Below are 27,894 nucleotides of genomic sequence, written 5' to 3' on the forward strand. Positions count from 1 at the left end.
GTGACAGGTTGGATGGGTTGTGGTAATGCAGAATGGTGCTGAGTGGTATTATAAGTGGAAGCCCTAAATGCTGTGGCAGGAGGTGATCTATGTAGAAGTATGGGCAGAATTATTAAAAGGGAACTTACACACAAGAGGGTCTGTGACACAGGGGCTACACCTTGTTTCACACGATTCGTTTGGCTTTTGCTGGGTAGTACGTGACTAGATTTATTCACGGGGGGCTTTGAAAAGGGTCTCAAAAACTAGGATGCAAATTAATATGCTGGGGTTAGGTAGACTATGGGGGTCGAATGGCAGTGGCCAGCTGAAGCCAAGAGATTTAAGTAGGAGATACCATATCTCAGACAAATGGTCATCCATCCTAAGTTGTGGGCATCCAAAGAGCAAGGGCCGAGTCTTATTCATTCCAGCATTGTGTCTGGCAATATCTGGCACACAGTGGATGGATGCTTAATATATGTTTGAACTGAATTGGATGTAAGTCAAGAAAACAGCAATAATTTGAAGTAAGGAAACTTAACTCTTCATAGTTAGGAAAATTTCTTATGGCTAATTTAAAATATGTATATTATAGGAAGAGTGCATTTCTCCTCCCTTAAAAAAAGATGACTTGATCACCATCCTTTGTTTAAAAAAAACTATTAATTACCACTTATTAAGCACCAGTTATCTCCAGGCATCATGTCTTGCACTTGATGTGCATTATATTTAGTCCTTACAACAATCTTCAGGTAAGCAATATCATCTCCAATTACTGAGGCTCAGAGATGTTACGTGTCTTGTTTAAGGTTACACAGCCAGCAGGAGCGAAGCTAGGATTTATAACCAAATGGGCCCCATGTTTCTTCTCTTCTCTGAGAACCCTTTTTACCTGTTTCTACCTGGGAGCTATCATTCTCATCCTGTAGCATGCTCTTCTTCTAGGGTTAATAAACACATTTTCTTCAGCCTCTAATCATGGCCCTTGTAACAAACTATTACTAATCGTTTATCTGTCTCTGGCCTTTCCCCAAGTTCTCCATGTTCTTTGAGTTTGGCATCAATCTAGCATTTAAACACTACTGAGTGGGGGAAAAAATTACAAGTTTTGACTTCAACAAAAGAACTGAATCATCTCCCTTTCCATTTTACATTGGCATAGAAACTATTTTGCACTGATTCACATATTCACAAAAAGTCAAAATTTTAAAAAGTGAACAGATAAAAGGAACAATAACCACCAGGAATCCTGGTGACAGCTGGGTGGTGAGGTGTGGTTTTGTGTACTTAACACAGACAACTATGTGAAAAGGATAGCAGCGAAAAGCACTGAGCACCTGGACCAAGCATTTCTAGGTGCAAGAGCCCAGGCCCTGGCATTGTACACTCTGAGGTGAAGAGAGACAACAGGGCTCAGGAGGCAAAGCTGAACAAATACTGTGACATGGATTTTTAGTCTCCCTGTGGTTTAGAGCAGTGCAGCTCAAGGGATGGGTTGTGACTGGGTGCTGGTCTGGGAACTGTTTCATTCCCAGTCTGTGACAGGGTGAGCAGAGAGACCGAGTAAGGTTATAACTGATGAATCTAGTAAAAATCTTGGGCTTGTCTCTTTCCTTTTTCCTGTTCAACCCTTCATTCCCAAAACCTAGAGCAATGCCTGACATGTAGCTGGTAAGCACTGGCTGACCGCGCAGTAATATGGAGAGATTGTGGGGAGAGGGCAGAGACCAGGAAACAATGCCAGAAACTGGAGTGTATCTTTTTTTTTTTTCCTACTAATTCATCTTTATCGTGTTTTACAAAAGTACTGGTCTGTGACAGGTTGGAAACGGGCAAAACAAAACAAAAAGCAACTACTGGTCCTTTGCCTCGGATAGTTTGAGAAGTGCTGGTGTACAGTGAGTCAATGTAGAAGCGGTGCTTGGCAAAGTTGCTAGACCTCCTGGCCATTTATTTAGCAATCTAGTAAAGGTTTAAGTGTAGTAGGGTTCCTAGAATAAGTCACTGGTTATAACTTTGGAAATTCATTCTGTTTGCAGTCCCCGGTATTCTAACCACATACAAGTGTCAGTGCCTACCCTGCGGATTCCACCCATCACTAAGGCAGATGCTTACAGACCAGGTAAGCTGCCACAGGCTTACAGGTAAATGCTGAGCAGATGACTCAGCAAGTGACAAAAGGACAAAATAGAGTCCACTCCACATTGCTCGAGTCTCGGTAGATGTGGGGTATGCTTTACCCAGCACTTACAAAACGTTTAAGTAATTCCCACTCCTGTTGTTTCTCACCATGTGGAGGGACAGCAACTGGTCTCTTCAGTCCTGTCTTCCTCATTCCTGGGAGAGGTGAAGTGACTTGGCTAAAAAGTGAATTTGGGAAATGAATTAGGCATGTTTAAACTAGTCCTTTTTCACTCTCTCTTGGAAGCCAGCTGCTCTGTAAAAGGCTCTACAGGGGCAGACCCCCCATGGGTAGAGTCTCGTGGCTGTCCAGCTGTGGGTCTTGATTCTGGGGTTCAGTACTGGGGGGCAACTGTTTCCATGCACCCTGAGCCATTCTCTACTGTACCAGCTACATCAGTAATTAAGCTCATGTTTTAATCTTCATCTGTTGGCACCTCAGTCTCTCAGTTGGTTTAAAATGTGGGCAGGGAACACAGGAATAGTGCTTTGGGGGGCTTCTCAAACCTCACCAGGTGGTGGTGACTGCATATCATGGTATTGTCTCATAGGCTATTCTGGCCTGTATTCTTTACTTGCCCTCCATTTACTTCCTTGCAGAGGGTCAGCAGATCTTAATCACTTGGTGACTCTATTACATTGATACCTAATCTGTTCCCTTGTGCAAAGTAGGAGCTAGACCTTTCTCTGTCACACTGGGGAATGAGGACGATCTTCTGGCTTGGCCAGTATCCCCTGCTGCCTGCACCTCTCTGGGCGTGTTTATCCTAAAGCTGTACCCCATCTTTCCAGGTTTATGAACATCAATAAACTCATACTTTGTGACATGCCGTGATGGAAAACAAGCACAAGGGCTCTGGAATCAAAAGTAAGAATCAGATAAAGGCAAGTCTTTGCTCTTCTAAAAAGTATCAAAGGGGCTTCCCTGGTGGGGCAGTGGTTAATAATCCGCCTGCCAATGCAGGGGACACGGGTTCGAGCCCTGGTCCGGGAAGATCCCACATGCCGCAGAGCAACTAAGCCCGTGTGCCATAACTACTGAGTCTGTGCTCTAGAGCCCGTGCGCCACAACTACTGAGCTTGTGTGCCACAACTACTGAAGTCTGCACACCTAGAGCCTGTGCTCCACAACAAGAGAAGCCACCGCAATGAGAAGCCCGTGTCTGCAACCAAGAGTAGCTCCCGCTCGCCGCAACCAGACAAAGCCTGTGTGCAGCAACGAAGACCCAACACAGCCAAAGATAAAAAAATAAAATAAAATGAAAAGTACCAAAAAAAAAGTATCAAGAACAAAATGTCTTAATGGCTATTTCTGTGATATAATTCAGGTAAACAGAAAAAGAGCTCATGGCCTCTGCAGCCTTCTTATTCCCAAGGCTCAGTGAAGTCTTTCTTTGGTTCTTCCTGAGCCAGGCTAGGAGGCATTTAAGTTTACAGTCTAGTTCTCTGGGGTTCAGTTTCAAGTCACTCTTGCTACAAACTTCTCTGACCTCGCATTTTTCTCTGGGTCACTGGAACAGTATTTGGCTATTCTGCCTGTGAACACTGCCCACTTTCTCTAGGCCAGTGTGCCAGACGCTTCTGCTGGTAGCCTTTCCTAATGGTGACTGTTTCTGTGTGTCTGGCTGAGCTTTAGAGGAATGACTGACCCTAGATTCCGCTGTCATCATATTGACATGGTACGCTTCCTCAAACGGACCTTGTCTATGCCAATAACTTTGTCTGTAACTCCCCCCCATATGGTATTTTATTTGCCATATTATTTTATATTATAGATTAAGTCCTTAAAGACAACGCCCACCCCGATGTAGTTAAGACATTTGTCAGTCAAGGTTTTCTATTTTATCATTTAACTAACCTTTTACATTAAACATCTTTTAGGGCTTCCCTGGTGGCGCAGCGGTTGAGAGTCCGCCTGCCGATGCAGGGGACATGGGTTCGTGCCCCGGTCCGGGAAGATCCCACATGCCGCGGAGCGGCTGGGCCTGTGAGCCATGGCCGCTGAGCCTGTGCGTCCAGAATCTGCGCTCCGCAACGGGAGAGGCCACAACAGTGAGAGGCCCGCATACCGCAAAAATAAATAAATAAATAAAAATCTTTTCATGTAAAGAATGCATTAATATATAAAAATATAGGCTCCAGGTTTAGAAAGCCACTCTCTTTGGAAAGTTACTGACACTTCATAACAAACTATAATAAATACCCCAAGGCAGGATGAATCAAGAGTAACTTACATTCATATATAAACATAACTATAGTACAAAGTTACATAACTAGAATAAAATTTAATGTAAACGTGCCAAAGAGAAGAAAGCACGAGATTTATAAAGCTTACATGCAGTCAGAAAATGTTCAACTGAGTAATAACCAAAGCTTCATTAACTTGGCAGTCTTGGGGACTTAGAAAGCTCAAGCCAAATTCCTTGGGTGTTACAGTTCCTCCTGTCCCAGGCCAGGCAACTGGCAATGGAACTGCAGTAGGGGTAAGCACTGCATGTGTTGTACATCGTTTTCATTGTAGGTAAAAACCAGCAAACAGGAAATTCTTTATTCTTAAGAGTTTCCCTGTGCCCATGATCAGCTCCTGCATGCACTTGGAGGAGAGACAACCCTATTAAAATGTCTTTTAAAAAGCTAAAGCTAAATGACTAAACATTAAAGCTTTGAGGAATGGGGGGGGGGGGACTTACAAGGAAAGCATCAGCTTGCTTATCCAGGGAATGAGCAGAATTTAATTCTCATTCCAGCATGGGGCTGCTAGGCACCCAGCTCCTTTCACTCTGGGTAGAAAACAAATCCCCAAGTTGCTACCGAGCCAAACTTTAAAGGCCAGTCAGGAAATGAGCAGCACTCCCGAATGGGAAAGGCTGGATCAGTGTTTTTTCTAAAGTAAACAAAAGATCTGCAAAAGTATTTCCTTGCGCTATTTGGCAAGAGAAAGAAGCACCTGGAGAGTGAGTTAGGAAGAGAAAGCCTATAAGACAAGGGAGTAAAACAAGGATGGTTATAATGAAGCTTTGTCTTTGTCTCACTAATCTCCAGAGCCCAAGTATTCTATTACGAAACAAAGCAGCAAATGAAGAGATGCTCAGAAAGACTGGTTGATTAAGAATACATTCATGGAGAGGATAAACAGAGTAAATGCTTTTCTGGATCCTGAATTTCATCTTTCATTTGGATTTTTTAAAAAAACCTTTAAAAATATCTTCCAGAGAGTCAAAGTGGAATATATACATTAAAATAAATGAGGGCTGTGAAGGAAGATGTATGAGCAAGGAGAAAAGCTATTATCCTTAGCGGCAGAAATTTCCTTGCTTCAATGCGGCATGTGACACGGGCAATTTCAGCCATTCTCTTTCAGTGCAAGTTCCAAATGCTGCTTAAGGGGACGCTGTTCCACCTCACCTGAGGGAGTGCGGCGTAACTAAAAATGTATGGACAGCTATCACGTCTGTTCAGCAGGACAGCCTCAGAAGAAAGACGTTACTCTCAAAAGGCAGGAGGTGAGAGAAATGAGGCAGCAACTGCATAGTGTTCCTTGTGTTAAGTACACAGCATTAAAAAAAAAAACAAAACCATCAACAAACTAATGCAAGAGACTCAACAGCATCTCATCATTAATTTTAGGAAGTTACACAGTTTTAGAGCTTTTTCTCAATGAGAAAGGCTTAGACTTGAAGGGTGACTGCCCTTCCCCAAAGTTTTTTGAAACAACCAACAACTGATATATAAAGATTAAGTAAGAAAAAACTAATTTCTTTTTCTGCAATGAACTAGGAAGTGTCACATAAAGGAGCAATGGGTTGAAAACACTGCCAAAAAATTTGTGTAAGGATAACAAAACTCATAGTTTTCCTGGACACCAGCCCAAGTAGGAGAGATGTTTGGGGCTTTTTAGGAAGCAATGAACAGCTCACCTAATTTAGCAGCTAACACCTGATAGAAAAGCATATCTTTTCTGGAGTCCAGGCTCTACTTAGTGCCTATCTGCTGGAGAAAATCAAAGATAAAGACATAAATCACTGGGATGCCAAGGACACAGCTAACTAAATGCTATTTGTGACTACTTGAAGTCCATGTGCTCCTAAATATTATTTTTTTCTCCTTATGTAATGTTAACATGTATTTATCCATTCACCTGCCTCTAGCTGTTCCTGACTAAAGGTTAAGTGGTTGTGAAACCACATGCACCGTAGAATCCAAAGCAGCTGTTTTAAACTCTTGGACAGTGGTGGTGCCTTGTAGCTTGCTTTTGATGAGGTCCAGGAGCAGCTGAGGGTGAGCTGTCTTTGACTACCTGGAGGTTTTAATGCCCTCCATGCAGATCATGCCAACCTGGCTTGCCAGAGTTGGGGTCACTGTGCCCTGAGACACTTCAAGATGGTGCTCAAGGGAGCTGTGCTCTACCGCCACCTGGGCCCCTCCGGCAGGTGGACTTGCATTTTCAATTTGATGCTGTTTTTCTTACCCTCTGTAGGGACTCACACGCAGAACTATTATTACTTGCATGTTGCTGACTCATACGCAGAGGAAAAAGTAATTTTGTCTTAACACCTCTTCCCTGTCATTTAAGGCATATGTTAATGAAAGATAGATTTTGGCATCCACTCTCCTCTGCAGCTTTGAGGCCACAGTATATATTCATTATAAATGAAGATGCAACTGTTATTTTACTTCTATTTATATTTATAACTACACCAAAGCCAACCTGCAGGTAACTTTGGGCCTCTCAAATCCCAAGCCATATTCCACGGAATGCTCAACATGTCAGGCTTGAATTGGCATTATTGTACATACAATGTTTTAAACAAAGATGTTTTCACTCATTTTATTATTGACACTCCCTGATCACATATTTTAGATTATGCAGGAGCTGATCCCTTTGAGGGTTCCCCCTACCCCCTTGCAGTACAGACTGATTTATTTTCTTTAAGTGAGGAGTATGCAAGTGATGGGTGCTCTGTGTGCTCGCAGGGGAGCCAAGTGGAAGGCTGAAGCCCGAAGGGGGGTGGGGCGAGAGCAGAAGTAAACATATGCAGAACGCTGAAAAGAGTTGACTGCAAGCTTTTGCTTTGTCATTCCTCTTCGTTCCTTTCCTTCTCTTCCTTCCCAGTTTGTAACTGTGGATAAGTACTACCTACCTATTTCATAGAATCACTGGATCTAGAATGAGCTGTCTCCTTGAAGATCGTCTGATCCAAACTCCCACCCATTGCTATAATTCTCTGCTTGATTCAGGAGCTCTTTTTCTTCTCCAGCAGCTTTCCCAAACAGCATTTGAGTCTATCAATTAAAAGTGTACTGATGAGACTAGAGGTTTTGGAATCAGACACTTCTGGGCCCAAATTGTGTTTCTGCCACTGACTTGCGGTGATATCCTAGGCAAATTACCCAATACCTCAGAGCTCCAGTCTTATCTGTTAAATGGTTACAGTAAAAACTAATTCATAGGAGTTTGAGGATTAAATGACGGAATAATGTGGTATATAAAAGTGTAGTGTATAAAAGACTTAGCACTCAGAGGTAAATTAAGAGCAGCTAAGCGATTCAACAGGAACTAGGACCCATGCTTCCTGTCTGACTTGCAGGCAATATTTTTCCATGCATTTTACTGTCTTTCTCACAAGGTCTCATAAAACCACTGAAAAAGTTTCTGTTGCTGGAGTACTCTGTATGCTGCCTTGTAGACTGTAAATACTGTTATTAATAACAATACCTCACATATATTCAGTGCTTTAGATTTTACAAGGCACTTTTCACAAGGAAGGGAGGTGAATACCCACACCAACACGTCTACTGATGACTAACAGAGGCAGAAAGCAGAAGAAGCAGAGGCTCAGAAAAAGGCCTATTAATGATGCAAATGTGAAGTTATCTGCACTTGTGAGGAGCATAACAAACATTAAAACCAATTAGAAGTAATAATGCGTGATATATTCTGGCTTCAGAAATTGGCTTTGATGAGTTGGAAAACCAGAGGAATACAGCCTAGGAGTCTGGGGGCAAGAATTTAAGTCACCTGATGTTGAACGGTTTACATGGTCCTGATGCCCCGGAGGGCAGCTCTTCGCATACGGGTGAATAATTTTCACGTACAAATATGTATAGCAACGATTTAGACTGCATGATGGTAGAAACCTCGATGTATTCAAAATTTAGAGACAACACATATGGAACTGAGACAAGCAAAGCAAATAAGTTCTCAGAAGTCAACATTAACTGGGTGTTTCAATACGACAAATGTGTCATACCGAAATGCAAAACTTTTAATAATAGAAACCGCTACCTTGGCTTTCTCACAACCTTATGAAACAGTACTTCATGTGTGTGAGAATTTTTACATTTGGAAAATGCTCAAAAGTGAATTTTTATAAATGGAGGAAAACAGAGGGTGCATTTTTAATATAGCATCTTTCATTGTTTCTGTATTATAAAATGAAGGAACACATCTTTTTCTGTTAGAAAGAAAATAGTCCTTTTGAAATTCAGCTCCCTCAGCAGATGAAGTTTTAAATATCAAACTCTGCCTAACTGACTAGTCCTATCTCCATAGATGTGAGGGAAAAGATGAGAATTTCATGAAGTTATCAAATATTTTAAACTAATACCCAAGCAGATACATTTGCAACATTTCATGATTTCTTAATATCTATAGGCAATATTCCAAATCAGGTCTTTCTCTTATTTTTCCTCTGCCAAAAAACATCTACATTTTGTCTGGCAGCAAACTCTAAGTAGGGGGTTGATTCAGGTAGGCTAAGGGAGAGAAAGACTGACCAGACAAGCAGAAGACACTGATAGAAATGGCCCATTGAGCAGCCATGTGGAATAGGAGGTCTATGCTAGACAGAGCCCAAAAGAGCCCAGTTTGTGTCTCACAGTCCAAATTTGGTGGATGTATTTTTGAAGTTTCTAAAGGTTAACTACATGCTGTAATACATTATAGAAAGACACGGAGCAGCATTTTACTGTGCCAGTCAAGAAGCTGGCTTGAATCTGCTATTTAGGACAGAGAGAGACAGTACAATTTACATGTATGAGAATGTGGGAATAATTTTACCTTCTGTTGTTTTTAAAACCACCTTGGGCCATGAGTTTTAAATTGAGACACAAGAAGATCTGCTGGGGTTCCCATAGCAACATTAACTTATCTAACTGCCCTTGCTGTACGTAATACCTTCGTTACTAGTTTGGCTTTTAAATATACACTTTAATTAGGAAAACAACTGAGTTAAGAGTCCCAGGCAAATTTTGACTTTTACATTTACTGCATGTTTAAACAGAAACCTTGATATTGTACTTCTGAGGACTTGTTATCAAGGAAAATGTATGCAAAAACCTTCCGTGGTTCTCCTTGCCCTGATCTCTGACCTCACTGCATTCCATTCTGTTGACGACTCCTCAATCAATCTCTCTAAATATATTTATAACACACCATGGCTAGGATAAAACAGAAATAAACCAACCTCGGATGGCTCTAGTCCAGAGACCAGAACCCAATGCACCCTCTATTCAAGGCTGTCTATAGATGCCCTCCCCATCTTTTCTCCACTATTCCGAATCATGAATATCCATATCCCCACCAAACATACCTGTCTTCTCACCATCTTCTGAGAGCATATGTTCTAGGACTAGCCTGAGACCTACCTCCTCCCAGAACCCTGATTCTTTCCCTTCCATCCCACAGCTGATCTTTCTCTCTCTTCAGAACCATTATTACTACTGCTACCACCACACGATGTCTGTGACTGGGCAGCAACCCTCCCCTCTTTTTGATAACAGTGTCTTGATTTTCCTTCGAGGAACTTGCCTCCATTCCATATAGTCTGGTGGTGCCATCAAATAACCTGTCCTGCCCCAGTCTGTCAAAAGATGAATCCATGGGGCTTCCCTGGTGGCGCACTGGTTGAGAGTCTGCCTGCCGATGCAGGGGACACGGGTTCGTGCCCCGGCCTGGGAAGATCCCATGTGCCGCGGAGCGGCTGGGCCCGTGAGCCGTGGCCGCTGAGCCTGTGCATCCGGAGCCTGTGCTCCGCAACGGGAGAGGCCACAACAGTGAGAGGCCCACGTACCGCAAAAAAAAAAAAAAAAAAAAAAGATGAATCCATGATCCACATTGGACCAATCATATGCTTCCAGGAAGTTGAATTTTAAGTGAGTTCAAAAAGGAAAAATAGTTGGAACTGATCATTCTGATGGTGGTCCTTTCAGGAGATTGTCCATGTCTTCCAGGTTTCTGTGGCTCATAATCAGTCAAGCATACCAGCTAGCTGATAAGCTCCGTATTTGAGTACTTGCTCACATGTTATCTTAGATCATGATTTAGAGGCTTGGGATGCACAGTTTGCTTTGCCAGCTAGAGCCTATTTATGCTCTCAGAAGACAGAGCTGGGTCTTTATTGTATTATTCCATATAATTCAGCACAATGTAAGTACTCAGTATACGTTGTATAACGAATGACAGACCAGTTTTAGAAACTCCATTTTTACCAAGTACAATTTGCAAGCCAATTTATGTCTTTTTTGAGGCAAGGTGGTAAATAAATTTTTAATTGCTACGATTTAAGAATTTTCTTGGGTGTGACAGTTGTCTTAAAGAAGGCTTCCAACTTGTACACCTAAGAATAGCCTGAAAATAATATTAGCATTGGTCATACTTCCCCAATTTTAGGAAAGGAAAGAGAAACTAAAATTCTGTTTCAGACATTAGTCTGTGAATTAAAGAAAAAGAAAGTTTTGGGACGAACAACGACAAAACAAAAAAATATATACTTTTGTCTTGGTCTTGTGACTTTCCTTGGAAACAAGGTGAGCTGCCTCTCTGCTATCAGTTAACAGTGGAGGAGAGTTCAACTGTGTTCAACTAATGTATAAATAAAGTAGATGGGTTTTTTTCACTTCTAAAAAATGGCAGGTTTCCGCTTCTCAGAATCATCTGACTTATATCGGTAATTTAACTGAATGCTTATAAAACTCAAACAACAAACAAAATGGTTAAGATGTAATAAATCCAAACAAGCTTTAGCATATTACGTTTTGAAAACACAGAATACTGTGCTCTCTTCCAAATCACTTACGTGTGCTTAAAATGCACAAAAGAGCCCACCCATGGTAAACAGCAGGATATACAAATTCTCTTCTTCTGTCTTTTCAAAAATGAAAGATTTACAGAAGACTTTGAATAGTGTAATCCTCTGGTTTGTACCTTAACATGATACGTAGTTCAGCCATGAGAAAAGAGTGAAAATACCAATTTGGAGCTTTTTTGAGTGAAGGGTAATGGTTTCTGGAATTTTCCTTGAACCCAAACTCGGTGCATTTTCACTTTTTTTTTCCTATTAACTTGTAAGCGACGATCGACCAGATTTTGCTTCTCATTTAACCCAGCCTTGCAGAACATATCGTGGACTTCCCCTGTGAGACAAGAATGGCAGTCAAATGTATGATATGTGACTTGGGGGGAGGGGCAGTCAGGAACAATGGAACATTAATGGAATGAATGACCATCTGAATTTTCATTTATACCAAGAAACATTCTCTAGTACAAATTGGTGAAGGAAACCCATGACACCAAGTGGTTTTCTTCTATTTCACACAAACATACCAAGTATAAACAGTTGAACACAGCAGGTGTTAACAGATATACAACACTATAGGTTGCAGCTTTCAATATTTTGAAAGGTGCCAGATCTGAGTTTTTGTTGGTTTGCAGAGACCCCAAATGGCACATTGTAAAAGTACTCACATAAGTTTGGGCAAAGTCCTTGAATGAAGGATTCATTTTAAATGCTTTTTTAAAATGAGAAATTGACAAGAGATAAGTAATTTTCTATGGACTCTTAAAATCACATTCCCTCTTTTGGCTGTGGCACGTCATCAATTTTTTCATATCTGGGCTAACAGTACCTCTGAAATGGAAACTTCGTTAGGGTATGAGGATGAAACAAGTGATTCTTTAAATTGGAAAAAGATTAACAGGCAAAAAGGCCACTTCCAAGCTTTTACATAGAACAGTTATAATCACTAAGGTGTAAAGACATCTAATGTTTATTCAACTCTTGAAGCCTCATTTTTAGAGCTTTTAAGTTTCTCCCTGCAAATAATACCCAAGGAAAGTTTTTACAGCTAATTATTTCCTCTTATAGATAAACATACCTTTTGTAAAGAAATATGCTCTGGTACCATCGCCTCGAACATAAAAGTTTTCAGATAAACAATGCCCTAAAAAAAAAAAAGTGTGACAAGAGAAACTTAGTATTCCTTAAGAAAACCACCACCACCACTAACAACAAAATTGACATGAAATGTAAACACAGCATTCTTTAAAACACAAGAAAATAACTCCAAACTGAATATACCATTACCCCTTTTAAAACGAAGCTGAGTCTTATCGTATCTTCCATAGTCCCGAAATAACAGCATTCCCCCAGGTTTCAGTAACTTGGACAGTCGGTTTACAACACCTTGCATCCTTTGAAAACAAAGCAAGAGACTCTGTGGAAGTCTTGTTTTATACGTCACATTTAACCTCCTTAATGATAAAATAAGCACAGCTCAATGAGGCCAAAGAAATGTAAGCCACAAATATAAGGGGAACAAAACCAAAAATATTTTGTATAGAAAGAAAAAAGGACACCAACTTGCTAAATAATCAGATTCAAAAAGCCTAGAATATCAAGAAATCACCCAAATGACCAGAGCGGTAACTTCACAGAGCTTGATGTGTAATGTCAATGCTGAACTGCAAAACCACATAGACATTCCTGATATTAACAGCAAATTAAGGTAGTTCCAAGGCAGAAAAAAATGAAGTCGTTTCATTTTCCTTGCAAGATAAAAAATATGCCAGAACTGTCCCAATCAGACATACCTAAACGGGGATCACCTTTCCTCCAAAACTAGCTGCTTTTCCTCCTGACTTCTTTATTTAGTTCAAAGGTACTAAATTCACCGAAGTGTAACATCTCAGAGAAATCTTTGACTCCTTTTATTTTTCTCTTCTTCCACTATCCTCAGCACAACCATTTGGTCATCAAATTGTATGTCTTTTTAAAAAAACTACATATTTGGGCTTCCCTGGTGGCGCACTGGTTGAGAGTCCGCCTGCCGATGCAGGGGATACGGGTTCGTGTCCCGGTCCTGGAGGATCCCACGTGCCACGGAGCGGCTGGGCCCGTGAGCCATGGCCGCTGAGCCTGCGCGTCCGGAGCCTGTGCTCTGCAACGGGAGAGGCCCCAACAGTGAGAGGCCCGCGTACAGTAAAAAAAAAAAAAAAAAACTACATATTTGATCGTTTCTCTCTCTCGTATCCCACTGGTACTCCCTTAGTATACAAACTCCAACATCCTCAGGCTGGAAACAGAATTGCTTCTTAACAGGTGTTATTATTATCCCTGCCAATCCTTCCTGCATATTATTGATGAATTAGTATGCTTAAAATGATGGTTTTGTCAAATCATCCCTTTGCTCAAATTTTCATGATTTTATTAATCCACAGGATAAAATCTTAGTTTCTTATTTGAGCCCTTAAGATCACCTACAACTGACCTCAATCTTTCCAACATCTTTCCCACTACTTCCTAATCTGAAGCATCTTTAGCCAAACTGTTACATGCTTGGCTCTGAGCAGTCCATGCCTTTGCTCATGTGGTTTCCCCTCAAAGAATTCTCTCCTCCTTACTCTTTGCCTATTTAAATTCTATTCACACTCTAAGCCCCAGCTCAATATTGGGAAGCTCTTATTACCTTCTTTCTTTTACTGCTTATTCTACCCATCTGGTTCCCAAACATGACCCCTTGTGACTGGTTTTTTTTTTTTTTTTAATTTATTTTTGGCTGTGTTGGGTCTTCGCTGCTGCGTGTGGGCTTTCTCTAGTTGTGGCAAGCAGGGGCCACTCTTTGTTGCAGTGTGCGGGCTTCTCACTGCGGTGGCTTCTCATTGTGGAGCACAGGCTCTAGGCGCGTGGGCTTCAGTAGTTGTGGCATGCAGGCTCAGTAGTTGTGGCTCACGGGCTTAGTTGCTGCGAGGCATGTGGGATCTTCCTAGACCAGGGATCGAACCCGTGTCCCCAGCATTGGCAGGCGGATTCTCGACCAATGTGCCACCAGGGAAGCCTGTGACTGCTTTTGATTTAATGTTTTTGGTTAAGTGTTCAAGGCCTTATATGTGATTATGGTACAGAGATGACAAAGATTTCAGATCTCATATCAAGCCAAGTGACTGACATTGGCTGCCGACAGAGCTCTACTGCAAAGGACTCTTAAGACTCACAGGGAATGACAATCTACAAAATCAATTATCAATGTCTGCCCTGGGCAGAGAATGGTAAATGGCAGCCTGTGTACTAAGTCCTTGCTGTCTCTGCTTTATCCAAGCTTCTTAAAGCTTCTGAGCATACCTTATTTTAAAAATTAGGGGTTTTGATCAGATAATCTGTAAATTCCTTCCAATTAAAACACTGTTCAGGGACTTCCCTGGTGGCACAGTGGTTAAGAATCCGCCTGCCAATGCAGGGGACACAGGTTCGAGCCCTGGTCTGGGAAGATCCCACATGCCGCGGAGCAACTAAGCCCATGTGCCAAAACTACTGAGCCTGTGTGCCACAACTACTGAAGCCCGTGCCTTAGAACCTGTGCTCCGAAACAAGAGAAGCCACCACAACGAGAAGCCCACGCACCGCGACGAAGAGTAGACCCTGCTCCCCGCAACTAGACAAAGCCGGCACGCAGCAATGAAGACCCAATGCAGCCAAAAATTTTTAAAAATTAAAAAAAAATAAAAATTTAAAACACTGTTAAGTGGAATAACGGGGTGAAACAGTATGTCAGGTTATGAAAGAAATAAGCAGTAAGAAAATGAAAGTAACTATGAAAACAAGAGAGAAATGACAGAAAAAGGTGCCATGATTAGAAAAAAAGCTCTTTAAAAAACCTGGAACCTAAGTACATGAAAGAGAAAAAGAATAGTATTTTTCCTTGTTTATTTTATTACAGGTTATTTTCACACTGTGCTTATATCCTTAGAATTTGACAATTAAAGAAAACCATATCTAAACCTTAAAATATTCACTTTCCGGATAAATGTTTTACGTACAGAGAAAAAAAATCTCTTTCTGCAATTATTAGCAAAACAAGCATGAAACGAAAACACAAAAAAACAAACAGCCAAATAGTTCAAAATGTAGCCTCCTTCTGCAAATCCTCTCCTTCCAACTATCCTTTAAAGTCTGCGTTGCAGGTGAAGGCAAGAGGTGGGGAGCTGCTTCTCTTATCAGCCCATCTTGGGTCATAATGCAATTCCAGAGCCAGTTCCTGAGAAATGCAGGTGGGAGTGGCCTGCAGGTGAGATGGACAAGAATGGGGGAAAGCCCCTTTTCTTTTTTCATCTGACTTGGGCCAACTCTGCTATCCTCACCTATCGCTGGATGGAGGGAGAGGAGAAGGAAAAAAAGGGATTAAAAAAAAAAGAGTGTTTATTGACTATTCGATGCTTAGATCTTTAGAAAACATATTATACTTTTATTTCAATAACAGGAAGGACAGCTACCTATTTTTTTTGTAGCCTTCTATGGTTTACTCCCATTTAAGCTGGGACCCCAAGACTCAAGGTCTAGCTGAACTTCCAAGCTGGCAATAAGCCATTTTTCTAGAATCTTCCTGGGGCTGAATCTACTGCCACAGTGCTAGATGACCCTAAAGATACTGCCTTACTTTTCACTTACTATTACCCAACTTCTACTCATTCACCTCATTTTTAGGTCATTTCCATGTAGGTAAGAAAGTAGCTACTGACATGATACATCTGAACTTATTTTATAATAAATAAATAGAATGAATATATGTACTATAAAAACAATCTTTCCAAGATATCTGCTTCCCCTTCTCTTTAACATTCAATTCAACTCACGACAAAAATACATTATCTAAACTAATTGAAGTAGACTTTTTGAGGTCTCATTTTGAATTTAAACATTTCCTGTTATAGGTGTCAGAAAATCTTGTTCACTATCCACCTACTCTATCCTTTTTACTATTCATCCTTTTAACTGTGAAACAAAATACATAGGTGACATCCTTCTACCAGTACCTGAATAATGCCAACAGTATAAACAGATTAGCAGAAAGAAATAGGTTATAGAAACTGGGAGGAAGTAACTTCATGGAACTTGATATATCTCACCAGGTGCAATTATATATTTCATTCGTTATTTGGAAATCTAATTTGCTTTTCCACAAGTAATCAAAGTGCACATCTCTGAATGAGAAGTGAAAGGACTGTAAAGGGTCCTAGTGACCTTATAATAGCAAAGAAGGAAGGACACAATACTCGATTTCTTTGGGAAAGAGTCACACTCACCAAACAAAAAGCGGTTGATGCCAAGTCCGTATCTATTACCAGAAGATCACGAAAACCCAATTTTAAGAAACATTATGAAGGCACAACCCCTGACACTTACCACATGTGTCTTAATACATACAAGGTGGCAAAATTTTAAGAAAAGTGATCATTTTAATTGCTGGTAATATCTCTTTGTGCTTCCTCTTTAGAGAAAAGCTGTATTTATTATTTCAAAACCTTATGTGAACAAAAATATTTAAGTCATGAATATTTAAATGATGGCACTAGGCCAATCTTAGATTATAAAGGTCCAAGGTTAATCTGGCAAATTTTGATAACCCCTAATTCCCTAGTGGGCTTCTTTAAAACAAATATTTTAAAGCCCATCGATAGACCAGTGTGAAGCCAAACAGATTTACAGCCCACCTCTTCATGAACATTCAGCAAGATGCTAAATCTAAGATGTTTGTTTCTGATCACCAATGTACAATTTCCCTCTCGGGAGTCTATTAGGCTGTTCTGAATTTGTAATTTCCTTGAAGCTCTGTCACTTTTAATAGGTATGTGTCTTGCCAGAAGATGCTTACTTCATTCTGACAGTGACAGAAAGCTCATTAAAGAAGTAGTGTCACCAGTTTCTTTCTGAAAGTCTGAAGAAAGGAAAAACTACATTTAAAAGGCTGCATATTATACATAATGTAGTTCATTAAATAATAAATTCAAGAATTGTCATTTTTGCTTTGATAGTTTTGAAAGCCACTCCTGATAAAGGGGCTGTACACATTTGCTCTGCCCTTTAGTCTTCATTTACCTGTCAGGATGAATGGAAGAGAGCACAAAGACGAGGAGAATGACATCCAGGATCCCATCTGGAAAAGGGTAGGGTAGGCCATCGTCACAAACGTCATGAACAAAGGCACAGCACTGGGCTGCTCTGTATGACGCGTGCGACTGTCATGATAAAGGAATGAAAAGACAAAAACAGTTGTTAGCAGACTTCTAGTATTTTTCTCAAATTAAAAACGTCAATTTAACTTCTCTCAAGTGCCTTTCTTCTATAAATTTGATTTTTGGATTAGGTATTCTGTTAGGTTATTTCAAGCTGTCATTAAAAATTAAGTCTAGCACTTGGACTTGATAACAAATATTCTTTTGCAATCCCTCCTTTCTTGAAAAGTGGAGTAGGGCAGTCTTTCTGAGTCAGTAGGCAGTGTTGCTGGAAGCCCACCCTGTGTTACTTCAGAGGCACTGAGATGGTCCTCGGTTCTCTCTCTCACTGCTTATTCCATGCCTCCTTTGGCATTAATATATAAATATCCTATAGTACATAATCAACATTAGGTAATGGTGATGGCTGTACAACTCTAAATATACTAAAAATCACAGGTTTGTATACTTTAAAATGGTGAAATTTATGGTATGTGAACTATACCTCAATAAAGATGCTATTTTAAAAAACCACATCCACACACAATTTGCCTATAAAAACAACGCTAGAAGGATATATAGCAAAATACTAACAGTGATTCACTCTAGGACTCTAAAAAAGCATATTATAGGTAAATTTTATCTTCCCCTTTAGGCTTTTCAGTATTTTAGAAAATGTCTACAATGAAAAACTATTAACTCTTATTACCAGAAATTATGTTCCATGTGTTTACTATACATTTTTGTTAGAATTTCCATTCCTTTTCCATTTCCTAAAATTACCTCTTTTTGCTATGATAATGCTTACTAGCATTTGGGAATTGGTCAAATAAGGCCCGGTTCCCACCACTGTTTTCCTTACAGTTGAGACATTTTAGATTTGTAATATATGCCTTTTCAGACCTTTTTTTTTTTCAAAATTTTTAATTTAATGAGTGCCTACTATGTGCCAAACTGTGTGTAAAGCTCTAGGGACATAAATATAAATACCACCTTGTAGGAACCACTCTCTTGAACTCTATATTAAATCCCAAACAACTTCTATTGTTTTAGGGTAACATCTTAGGCATCAGTTGATGATATGATTTGCAAAACTGTAAAAGCTCAGTTAAAAATGGTCACAGATTACATCTGATGCAGTTACATTAAAAAAAAATCACTTCAACAGCAAAAAATTAGATTTTTAATATAGCTCTCTTTAAAGAAAATATAAGGCATACCTTTACCAGCTCCACAGCTCCAGAAGCAAAATCACAACAATAAAGAAAGAACTCTGGAGCATTCCTATGAAAATGAAAGAAATATTTAAATCTAGAGCCCAGATATGCTGAAGCTACAGAAGAAAGGAAAGTGTAGGTTTGAATTTGTTAGTATTCCTTTAACAGAATTTTGGATGACACTTGGCTTGTTGTTTCTTCTTTTTAGACACTGTTCTCTGCAGTGGTGTGTGGATGCCTTCATGTTGTTTCTGAACCAACATTATCTCAAACACTTATCAATTACAGGGTGACTTTCAAATTCCTGCCCTGATTTTAAGGCCCTCCATTATGTGGGCCTACTTGCTCTATATCCCATCATACTCTCCCAAGGGAAACCTCCAAAGCCATCCATCAGCATTGCTCAATCTTCCTCCTGCCCCTCACAGGCACTCTTTCTTGTCTGCCTCCAGCCAGCGTGGCCTGTAACTCCTCTTAGCTTAGCCAAGTTCTATCCTCTCCAAGGACCCTCAACCCCCAGTTGCATTTACGTGCTGTTAAATATAATATTAATATGTTTATATTAACAGCATGTAAATACAACTTCTAAAAATAATAAAACACTAATATATTCTTATCGTTTCAAGTGATTGTCAAACTTTTCTTTCCTCTGCCGTTGCGGAGCACAGGCTCCGGACGCGCAGGCTCAGCGGCCATGGCTCACGGCCCCAGCCGCTCCGCGGCATGTGGGATCTTCCCAGACCGGGGCACGAACCCGTGTCTCCTGCATCGGCAGGCAGACTCTCAACCACTGCGCCACCAGGGAAGCCCGATTTTCAAACTTTTATTGAGCCTTATACATGGACCAAGCATTAGAATACAAAGTAGTAAATGAAACTGTCTAATAAAACTGTCTAGTAAGAGTATGGGATTTGGGAGCCAATTACACCTGTGTTTAAATCCTGGATTTGCCAGTTATTAACACTGAATTTGACTTAACTTCTCCGAGACTCAGTTGCTTTACCTACAATACGTAAATAAAGTAAGCAAATTCAGGGGTTTTTTTTTGGGGGGGTGATGTTTACCCATATGAAAATCCTGACTAATTTTAATTGGCCTCCACTGAACTTAGACAAGTTCTATTTGGTCTTTACCTGAAATTCAGTAACAATGGCTGAGCCATGGTTACTAATGGGCAGGCACATACAGCTGTCCCTTGAACAATACAGGTTTGAACTTCGCAGGTCCACTTACACATGGATATTTTTCAATAGTAAATACTAAGTGCTATATGGTCCGTGGTTGATGGAATCTGCGGATACAGAAGGAACCACAAATACGAAGGGTCGACTGTAAATTATTCGTGGACTAACCCCCCACATTGTTCAAGGGTCAACTGTACTTTGAATTTTGTGGGTCAGTACCCTTCCTAATCATACCTTGTATGCTATTAGCAAAGGATCCTTGCATCATCTTGCTTAGTAGTGTGTCTGAATCACAGAAAGAGATCAGTATGTCCTAAACAGTAATTATAGGTATGGTCCTGGCTCTTGTGGATTTTATAGCCTAGTTGGGGACATATACAATTTCTATAGAAGTGTGCATAAGGCAGGCACCCTCAGGTGAAAGTCTTAAGAATTTTGAAGGAGGGGGATGGCATTACTAAGTGGGAAGAAGGGGAAAGGGTTTAGAAGTGGGAGTCACATGCTAGGGATGAGAAGCAGAGTGGATTCTGAGAGCCCAGTGTGTGACGGGATATATGGGCTTTGAAGCACATAATTAGAACTTCCAATTTGATTCAGGAGGCATTTTAAGCAAGGAGGACTTCTAAATAAACACGGAACATAAGCACAAATATGCATTTAGCAAAATCTCACCCAGGCTTGCATTACTCTCAAATGCTACTCATTGATGAATACTACATTCATGTATAATATTCATATATAGTATAGTATTCATATATAGTGCCATTCTGTGGCACTAGGGGTTTGTATTCAAATTAAGATCTGTCCAAATAAATTAATGTATCATGAATAGGATATGGTTATGAAAAGTTAACCAGTACTGAATCAAAGTTAAAACTTGTGCTGCTTATATTTTCTCATCCATCCCATATAAAAACTGTGCTTTATTGCAGCATATATACCCTTATTGTTTCCTATGAAATCCATATATTTGTGACTTGTAATTGTTGGTTGGTCACACATGTTTGAAATGTCTCAAAAAACACTCAGATACATATAGTACTATGTGGTATGATGGCTAAGGGCAAGGGCTCTGAAACAAGACTGCCAAGGGTTGAATCCTGGCTCTACCACTTAGTTGGGTGACCATGGAAGAGTCATCTAATCTCTCTGTAATTGGTTTCTTCATCTTTATTTTTTAAAATTAATTCTTTTATATTGGAGTATAGTTGATTAACAATGTTGTGTTAGTTTCAGGTGTACAGCAAGATGATTCAGTTACACATATACATGTATCTATTCTTTTTCAAATTCTTTTCCCATTTAGGTTATTACAGAATATTGAGCAGAGTTCCTTGTGCTATACAGTAGGTCCTTGTTAGTTATCTATTTTAAATATAGTAGTAGTGTGTATATGTCAATCCCAAACTCCTAAGAGATAAATATGGCATCTAAGTTGGTTGTAAGGATTGAATGGACTCATATATGTAGAGTTTCTAGAAAGGTGCCTGACTCAAGAGTAAGCACCTAATAAATGTTAGTCATTCTTATTATTGTTGCTATCATCATCACCATCATCATTATCATCATTGTTATCATCATTAAAGGAAGATCTGCCTCTGCCTTCCAGGAACTTAAAACTTAAGAAATTAACATGGTTCTATAAATACTTCCATATAGCTCAAAATGCTTCTCTGGACACTGGCACATCTAGCTTTTATGAAAGGTATGCAGTCTATCTTTGGGTAGTAGTTACTAAACACTCACAAGATACAGAACAGTCTAGTAAGCTAAAGGAAGGCCTGTGCCATTTGCCATGTGTCCTACCAGACGGCAGCTTGACCTCTGAAACTGAATTCCCACTGCATCAGCAACCCAAGTTGGTCTTGTGATCACCCAATGACTTTCCAGAGCTTTTCAGTAAAATCGGCTGACTGCCTTGGCCCTTCTCCCAGCAAACAGGTGTAAATATCACCACTACCACCACACCACCAAGCACTCTCTTGGCAAGGGGTTTAAGAATTAAATGATCCTTGGAGAATGATATGACCTCTCAATTCCAGAGGTCTAATTATGGTAAAATATTCTAAAAATGTAAAACATTAATCTTATACTCTCCAAAAGTAATAAAACACAATTTCTGTGGTGGGAAAAAAAAAGTCTAATCCTCCCTTTGGAAGGCTAATCACTGGTTGCCTTTTAAAGATGAATTAATTATCTCAGGTTATTGAGCTACAGTGATTTCTAAAATATGAATATGAGGCAAAAAAAAAAACCAAAAAGACATATCCACAAAGAAAGAGTCAGGGGGTGAGAGGCAAGAGCTTGCAATTATTAGTTGGAGGGAGAAGTAGAAGAGGGAAAAATACAACTAACAAGTGGGGAGCCAGAGGTATTAATCAGTCAGTGTGTACCAAGCTCTATCTATATTGTATTGTTAGGCTACCTGAAAAATCAGATTAGAGTAAAATATGCTCTTTACCTCAAGGAATATATGAATAGTAGTTGAAGAAATAAGACATAGAGAAACGATATGCTAAATAATAACTTGAGGTAAGTCATAAAGTAACACACAATCAACTGCCAGTGTAGTAGATTTATGTGTATTACAAGTTCAGAGATCACGGGGGTGAAGGAATCTGGCTACGTGGTATAAAAGTACAGGAAATTTTGGCCCAGAAATTGGAAAAGGGAAAACAAAGAAAATAAGTCCCGAAAGAGGAAGACCATTCAGAACTGCAAATTGGCCAGCACCACTTCTGGCTGGACACTTTAACTGGTAATTTGATGATATTAGGGAATTACTTAATTTTTATTATGTTAGGTTTATAATAGTAATGAAGTATGTCCTGCTTTTTGGAGATCCATCATAAGTACTTAAAGTGTCATGATGTTGGCCTTATGTTAATAACTGTTGAAACAAGGTGGTGGGTGTATGAGAATACACTGTATTACTCAGTTTTTCTGAATGCTTTTACATTTTCACAATGGAAAGTTAAAAAAAAAAACTTTCTTAAATTTAAAAATAGGCATAGTGAAAAGACTGAAAGGAATTATAACAAAAATTCTGTCAGCAGCTATGCTAATGGTGGTGGGAATAATGGGTGATTCCCCCCAACCCATTTTCCTCTAATGGGAACGTTCTACAAATGTGCTTATGTTGATTTTATAATGGAAAAATAATGGGAAAGCTATCATGTAAACTTAAAAAAAAATAGGGACTTGACAGACCAGCCATAGGTAAAAGGTGTTAAAGTTTTGTAAGGTGTATCTTCTTCATCACCTACTAAAACACATAGGTGAGGTGGTGAACGGGAAGGGCAACTCAGGAGAACATCTTTGCTCCTATCCCCTACTTCTGCCTTTTTGAATCTTAGGGTTAGGTGCTATAACTCCAAACAATTTCAAGTCTAGATACAGTCATTTGAGAAGGTTTTATACTGGGTGTGGCTCCAGAAGTGATGACAAAAAAATGAGTTTAAAGCTTACACTTTATTTTGTGTAAGCTTTAAACTCTATTCTCTATGTGTAAAATGACACCTAAATAACCTGGAGGGGTAAATAAATCTCTAAAGTTCAGCAATTCCCAGCTTAGCAGAAGGATCCAACCTCTTACTCTCTTCTTATTCCCTCATCCACATTAACACAAGCTTAAAAAATTACTTCAACTCATGGTGGACAACCCATGCCTGTGAAACATTATTTTCAGAGTAATTCTCAGTTCACATGAAATTAGACACTCAGCCAAGACACTTCTTTTGAAATTTCCTTTAGTCATTGTTTATACAGGAACAAGAACACTACTGGCATATACATGACAACTTTTTCCCAGAATTTCTCAACCTCCCATATGTATGTAGAATTTTGTAGGAGAAAACTCTAAAACTCACTGCAAAGTGTTCAGAATTGGAAAAACACTATTCCCAGCACCACAGCCAACCTAAAATCAAAGAATAAACAAATATTATGAAAATAAAGTTAAATTTTCCTCACCAATGTCAGATTTTTTTATTAAAAAAAAACTAAAAGAAATTTACTGGATCTCTGGGTATAGGAGAGTTTTCTAAACTCAAAAGCAATGAAGTAAATCACAAGAATAATATGCACTGAGAAATCTGGCTTATGGAAACATCTAAAATTTTTACATACCAAAACCCAAAATAAACCAAATTAAAAGGTGACAAACATACTGTGAAAAAAACATTTGCATTAAATATGATAAAGGGCAGAGCTCATTTTTTAAAAAGCATCTGATAAATAAAGGAAATAAACAGAACACAAAAGAAGTACAAATGACTTCTAAACGTTTAAAGAACTATATGACCTATTTAACAATCAAAGGAATGCAAATTAAAATAAGGTATAATTTTTGTCTAACAAAGCAGAAAGCACTAAAATAAGAATATTCCAATCAGTAAGGGTGTGATGAAACAGACCTACACTGCAGTGAATTGGTATTAGTACAACTTCTTAGAAAGCAATTTGGCAATATATTTTAACAGTACTAAAATTTTTAAATAAATTATGAACTAGTAAATTGAACCCAAATAATAAAAGAAAATGCAGAAAAGTCTATAACCAAAGAGGTTTGCTGTTGAAAACCTGAAAACAATTTAAATGCCCAGTCAAGTGAAAACAGGTAAGTAGAATCATAGTATTCCACATAGTATTTTGCAGCCATGAAAATGTTTATAGAGAATTTTTAAAGATAGGGAAAACTGTTTATGTTATAATGTTCAATACAAACAAAGCAAAACCCCAAAATGCAGGTAGAGTATAGCTCAACTATACAAAACAGTATAAACGAAAGGAGAAAAAAGTCAGTTAAATGTTAATAGTGGTTAAATTAAATCCCTTGTTTATGGGACTGTAGATTATTTTATTCTTTCTCTTTAGCAAATTCTCTGTAAGCAGTATATATTATCTTTACAATCAGAAGGAAAAGGTTTATTTTTTAAAACAGAAAATCAAGGTCTACACCAGATTATAGCAAATTACATACTTCACTTATTTCTATTTCACCTAAAAGTGGGTAATAACAGAAAGATAGAAATTAAGGCCAAAACTTTATTGGTATTTAAAACTTCCTTCAAGTTAGAAATTAAAGTAGACAAATTAAAAAAAATTTAAATCACAAACTTAAAACCTGACTAATTAAAGATATGAGTCCCTTAAATAATTTTTATGCACAAAAGTATATGAACACTTATTTAATAGTTAGATTTGATCATTTCCCCCCTAAAAAATCTGGATCGTTATTAAAGTAATATGGAATGTACATTGAAAAATTTTTGCCCCTACAGTACCATACCTCTAGGATTCTGAAAGTGGCGTTGCTACCAGGAAACAATTCAGTCTTCAGAGGTCCTTTTCTGTGTTCTTTGGAGTCTAGGTTGGAAAAATCAGATCCTGCTTTGTTTTGACCATCTGATGAGCCAGAAATTTCTCTATCATGATTTTTTTCTTCAGGCATAGTAGGGCAGTGCATTCTTGAGAAACAGTTTGCAGCATGAACTTTTACATGATTCCATGATAATTCTTTTACCTTCTCTTCAGTTTTTTGACCAACTGGAAGAATTTCAGGAAATTCCCTCAACAGCCAATTACGATCTTTGAAAAACTTATTCTTATGTATCTTATAAAATGTGTCCCAATATTTACTAGCTTCACTCTCATACTTCACTAAAATAAAGAGAAGAAAAAGGATTTATTTTACTATGAATTATATTTATCATTAGTTACTATTTTAATAACTAAATATATTTAATAATTAAATACTGTTAAATATATTACATATACTATTCACTTATAACAATTATATTTACTATTGAATAACTTTAATATTATAATAATTTTTATTTATCTGATTTTTTTTTTAACTTTTTTTTTTTTTTTTTTTCGGTAGGCGGGCCTCTCACTGCTGTGGCCTCTCCCGTTGCGGAGCACAGGCTCCAGACGCGCAGGCTCAGCGGCCATGGCTCATGGGCCCAGCCGCTCCGTGGCATGTGGGATCCTCCCGGACTGGGGCACGAACCCGTGTCCCCTGCATCGGCAGGCGGACTCTCAACCACTAAGCCACCAGGGAAGCCCTTTTTTTTTTTTTTTAACATCTTTATTGGAGTATAATTGCTTTACAACGGTGTGTTAGTTTCTGCTATAAGGGAAGCCCTTTTTTAACCTTTTAAAGGTTAAAACTACAGAGTATTAATCCTCACAAAATGTGTCAATGTGTGGGTTATTTGGGCTTACCCTGGTAAGTCTGCTTCTGTCTCAATAGTTTAGCCAATAAATTTTTGTGAGGAATATAATCATTGCATACTGCTTTCTACAGTCTAATCTTGAAATCTTAATGATCACATTTTTACCAATAACCTGTAAGGCTCTTTATTATCTTAGAGAAATGATACCTCATTTTTTATGTCTCTGTAAATGCAGCTTCTACACGACAAATGTCTGTGCAAACTGGTAATCAAACAGGAAATTGTGGAATAATAAATGACATAATCTTAGGGCTAGAACGGTCCATTGCAATAATCTACTCCAACCCCCTTGTTTCACGTTTGAAGAAAGGACACACAGAGAAATGAACCCACTTGTATGGGTCCTGGAGCCCGGTCACAGCAGAAGCAGGACCGTATGATCTGACTCCTGGGGTATAGGGGCCATCCCATAACTCCATTCTTCACCCACCTCCAGAGGCACCTCTTCTTATTGACATCTCCTAATATGAAGCCTTAAAGAGAATTTCTGATACAATTTAAAAAGAGATACGCATTTTGTGATGTCATCCCTTCGATTACCCTGGGTCTCAGCATCAGGGTTAGGTCAACAGTCTCAGACCTTCAGGCAATTCTTAGCTTTCTGCCTCTTTCTATCTGCAGCTTAAATTAGTATAATCATTAATTCACTCACTTTCTCAATCACTCACTCAAGAAACATTTCTTGGATACTATTACATACCAGACCTAATCCCTGGGTTAGGAACTACTTTCGCCCAGTGTAGACACGTGACATTTCTAAAGTGCCTTCAAAAAATTTAAAAAACCTTCCATTAATATAGAATAATTTTCAAGACTTAATGTTAGGTGAGAAAGCAAAATGTAGAACAATAAGTATAGGATGCAACTATTTATTAGAAACAAAAGAAGAAAAAAATACATGTGTGTACATACACAGAAAAACAGTCATGTATGTATATACACATATTTACTGCTATATGGGCAGAATACTTCTGGAAGGATAATCACATAATTAGTAGTACTGGTTGCCTCTAAAGAGTGGAACTGAGTGGCTGGGGACCAGGGTTTGAGGAAGAATTCTCATTTGAATTTTGATCCATGTGAAATTATAATCTATTCCAAAAATAAACTAAAACTAAAAACAACAGACTCATTTCTTTGAAAATTTTAAAGAAGCCCTTACCCTCAGAACAAGCAGTTGCCTATAGTCAGGTTTGTCTCTGTTACAGAACCCTGTCCTGAAGCCCTTATATTTTTTCTTTTCTTTCCACTTTTATCTTTATGGCCTTGTACCATGGATCCCCACCCATCTGGCCACAAGACTTCCTTCCCATCAGGGCTGAATTGTATCTGGCAGCAGGACTGCTAGAAAGACAGAAACTCCCATATGTATTTAAGGTCTGAGAAATGAAAGTAGATCTCTGTAACAAAAGAATTATGTGATGTTGAAGTCCAAAACATGCTCTCATCTGCACTAATGGGAGGAAGCCTATTTATCACTAATCTAAAAATGCTGTATATCTTTAAAATAGTTCTATCTCTACTTTTAGAAATTGGAGTGTACCTGATATACTGTGTAAGAAAACAAAACAACATTCCGAAAATCAGACTCAGGAGGAATTAGGAAACCGTCAAATTTCCCCAGGGTCTTCTCGCACCTTCTCTTCTTCCTTTTACCTTAAGAACTCTCTTTGTAACTCACTCTATGCTGGTAAAAGATTTTTCTGCTTAATAAAAGGTGACCCACCTAAGAAGACCTATATTTAGTCAAATCTCTAGCATTTGAGTTTCCAATACCAAGTTACTTGTGAAGTGAGTTTGAACCTAACTATAAGTAACTAGAATGT

At 38.9% G+C, this 27,894-nt stretch overlaps 1 protein-coding gene across 3 annotated transcripts in view; it reads right to left on the reverse strand.

Annotated features, from left to right (window-relative positions):
• Positions 1 to 4,829: 4,829 nt before the first annotated feature.
• The window catches only part of METTL8 (methyltransferase 8, tRNA N3-cytidine), an 83,727-nt gene continuing 60,662 nt past the window's right edge, over positions 4,830 to 27,894 (reverse strand). For 2 of the 3 annotated variants that reach the window (XM_079924486.1, XM_079924487.1), the window contains 7 exons: positions 25,120 to 25,490; positions 23,699 to 23,748; positions 18,649 to 18,712; positions 17,313 to 17,452; positions 12,528 to 12,634; positions 12,319 to 12,384; positions 4,830 to 11,577 (listed from right to left, as the gene is read on the reverse strand). In XM_079924486.1, the coding sequence (XP_079780612.1) occupies positions 11,387 to 11,577; positions 12,319 to 12,384; positions 12,528 to 12,634; positions 17,313 to 17,452; positions 18,649 to 18,712; positions 23,699 to 23,748; positions 25,120 to 25,490 (989 nt within the window). In that variant the 3' untranslated portion in view covers positions 4,830 to 11,386. The remainder of the gene's footprint in view (positions 11,578 to 12,318; positions 12,385 to 12,527; positions 12,635 to 17,312; positions 17,453 to 18,648; positions 18,713 to 23,698; positions 23,749 to 25,119; positions 25,491 to 27,894) is intronic. The other variant, XR_013828762.1, reaches the window with a different exon arrangement.

This window comes from Stenella coeruleoalba (genome assembly GCF_951394435.1).
Source record: "Stenella coeruleoalba genome assembly, chromosome: 6".
In the NCBI taxonomy this organism is placed as follows: Eukaryota; Metazoa; Chordata; class Mammalia; order Artiodactyla; family Delphinidae; genus Stenella; species Stenella coeruleoalba.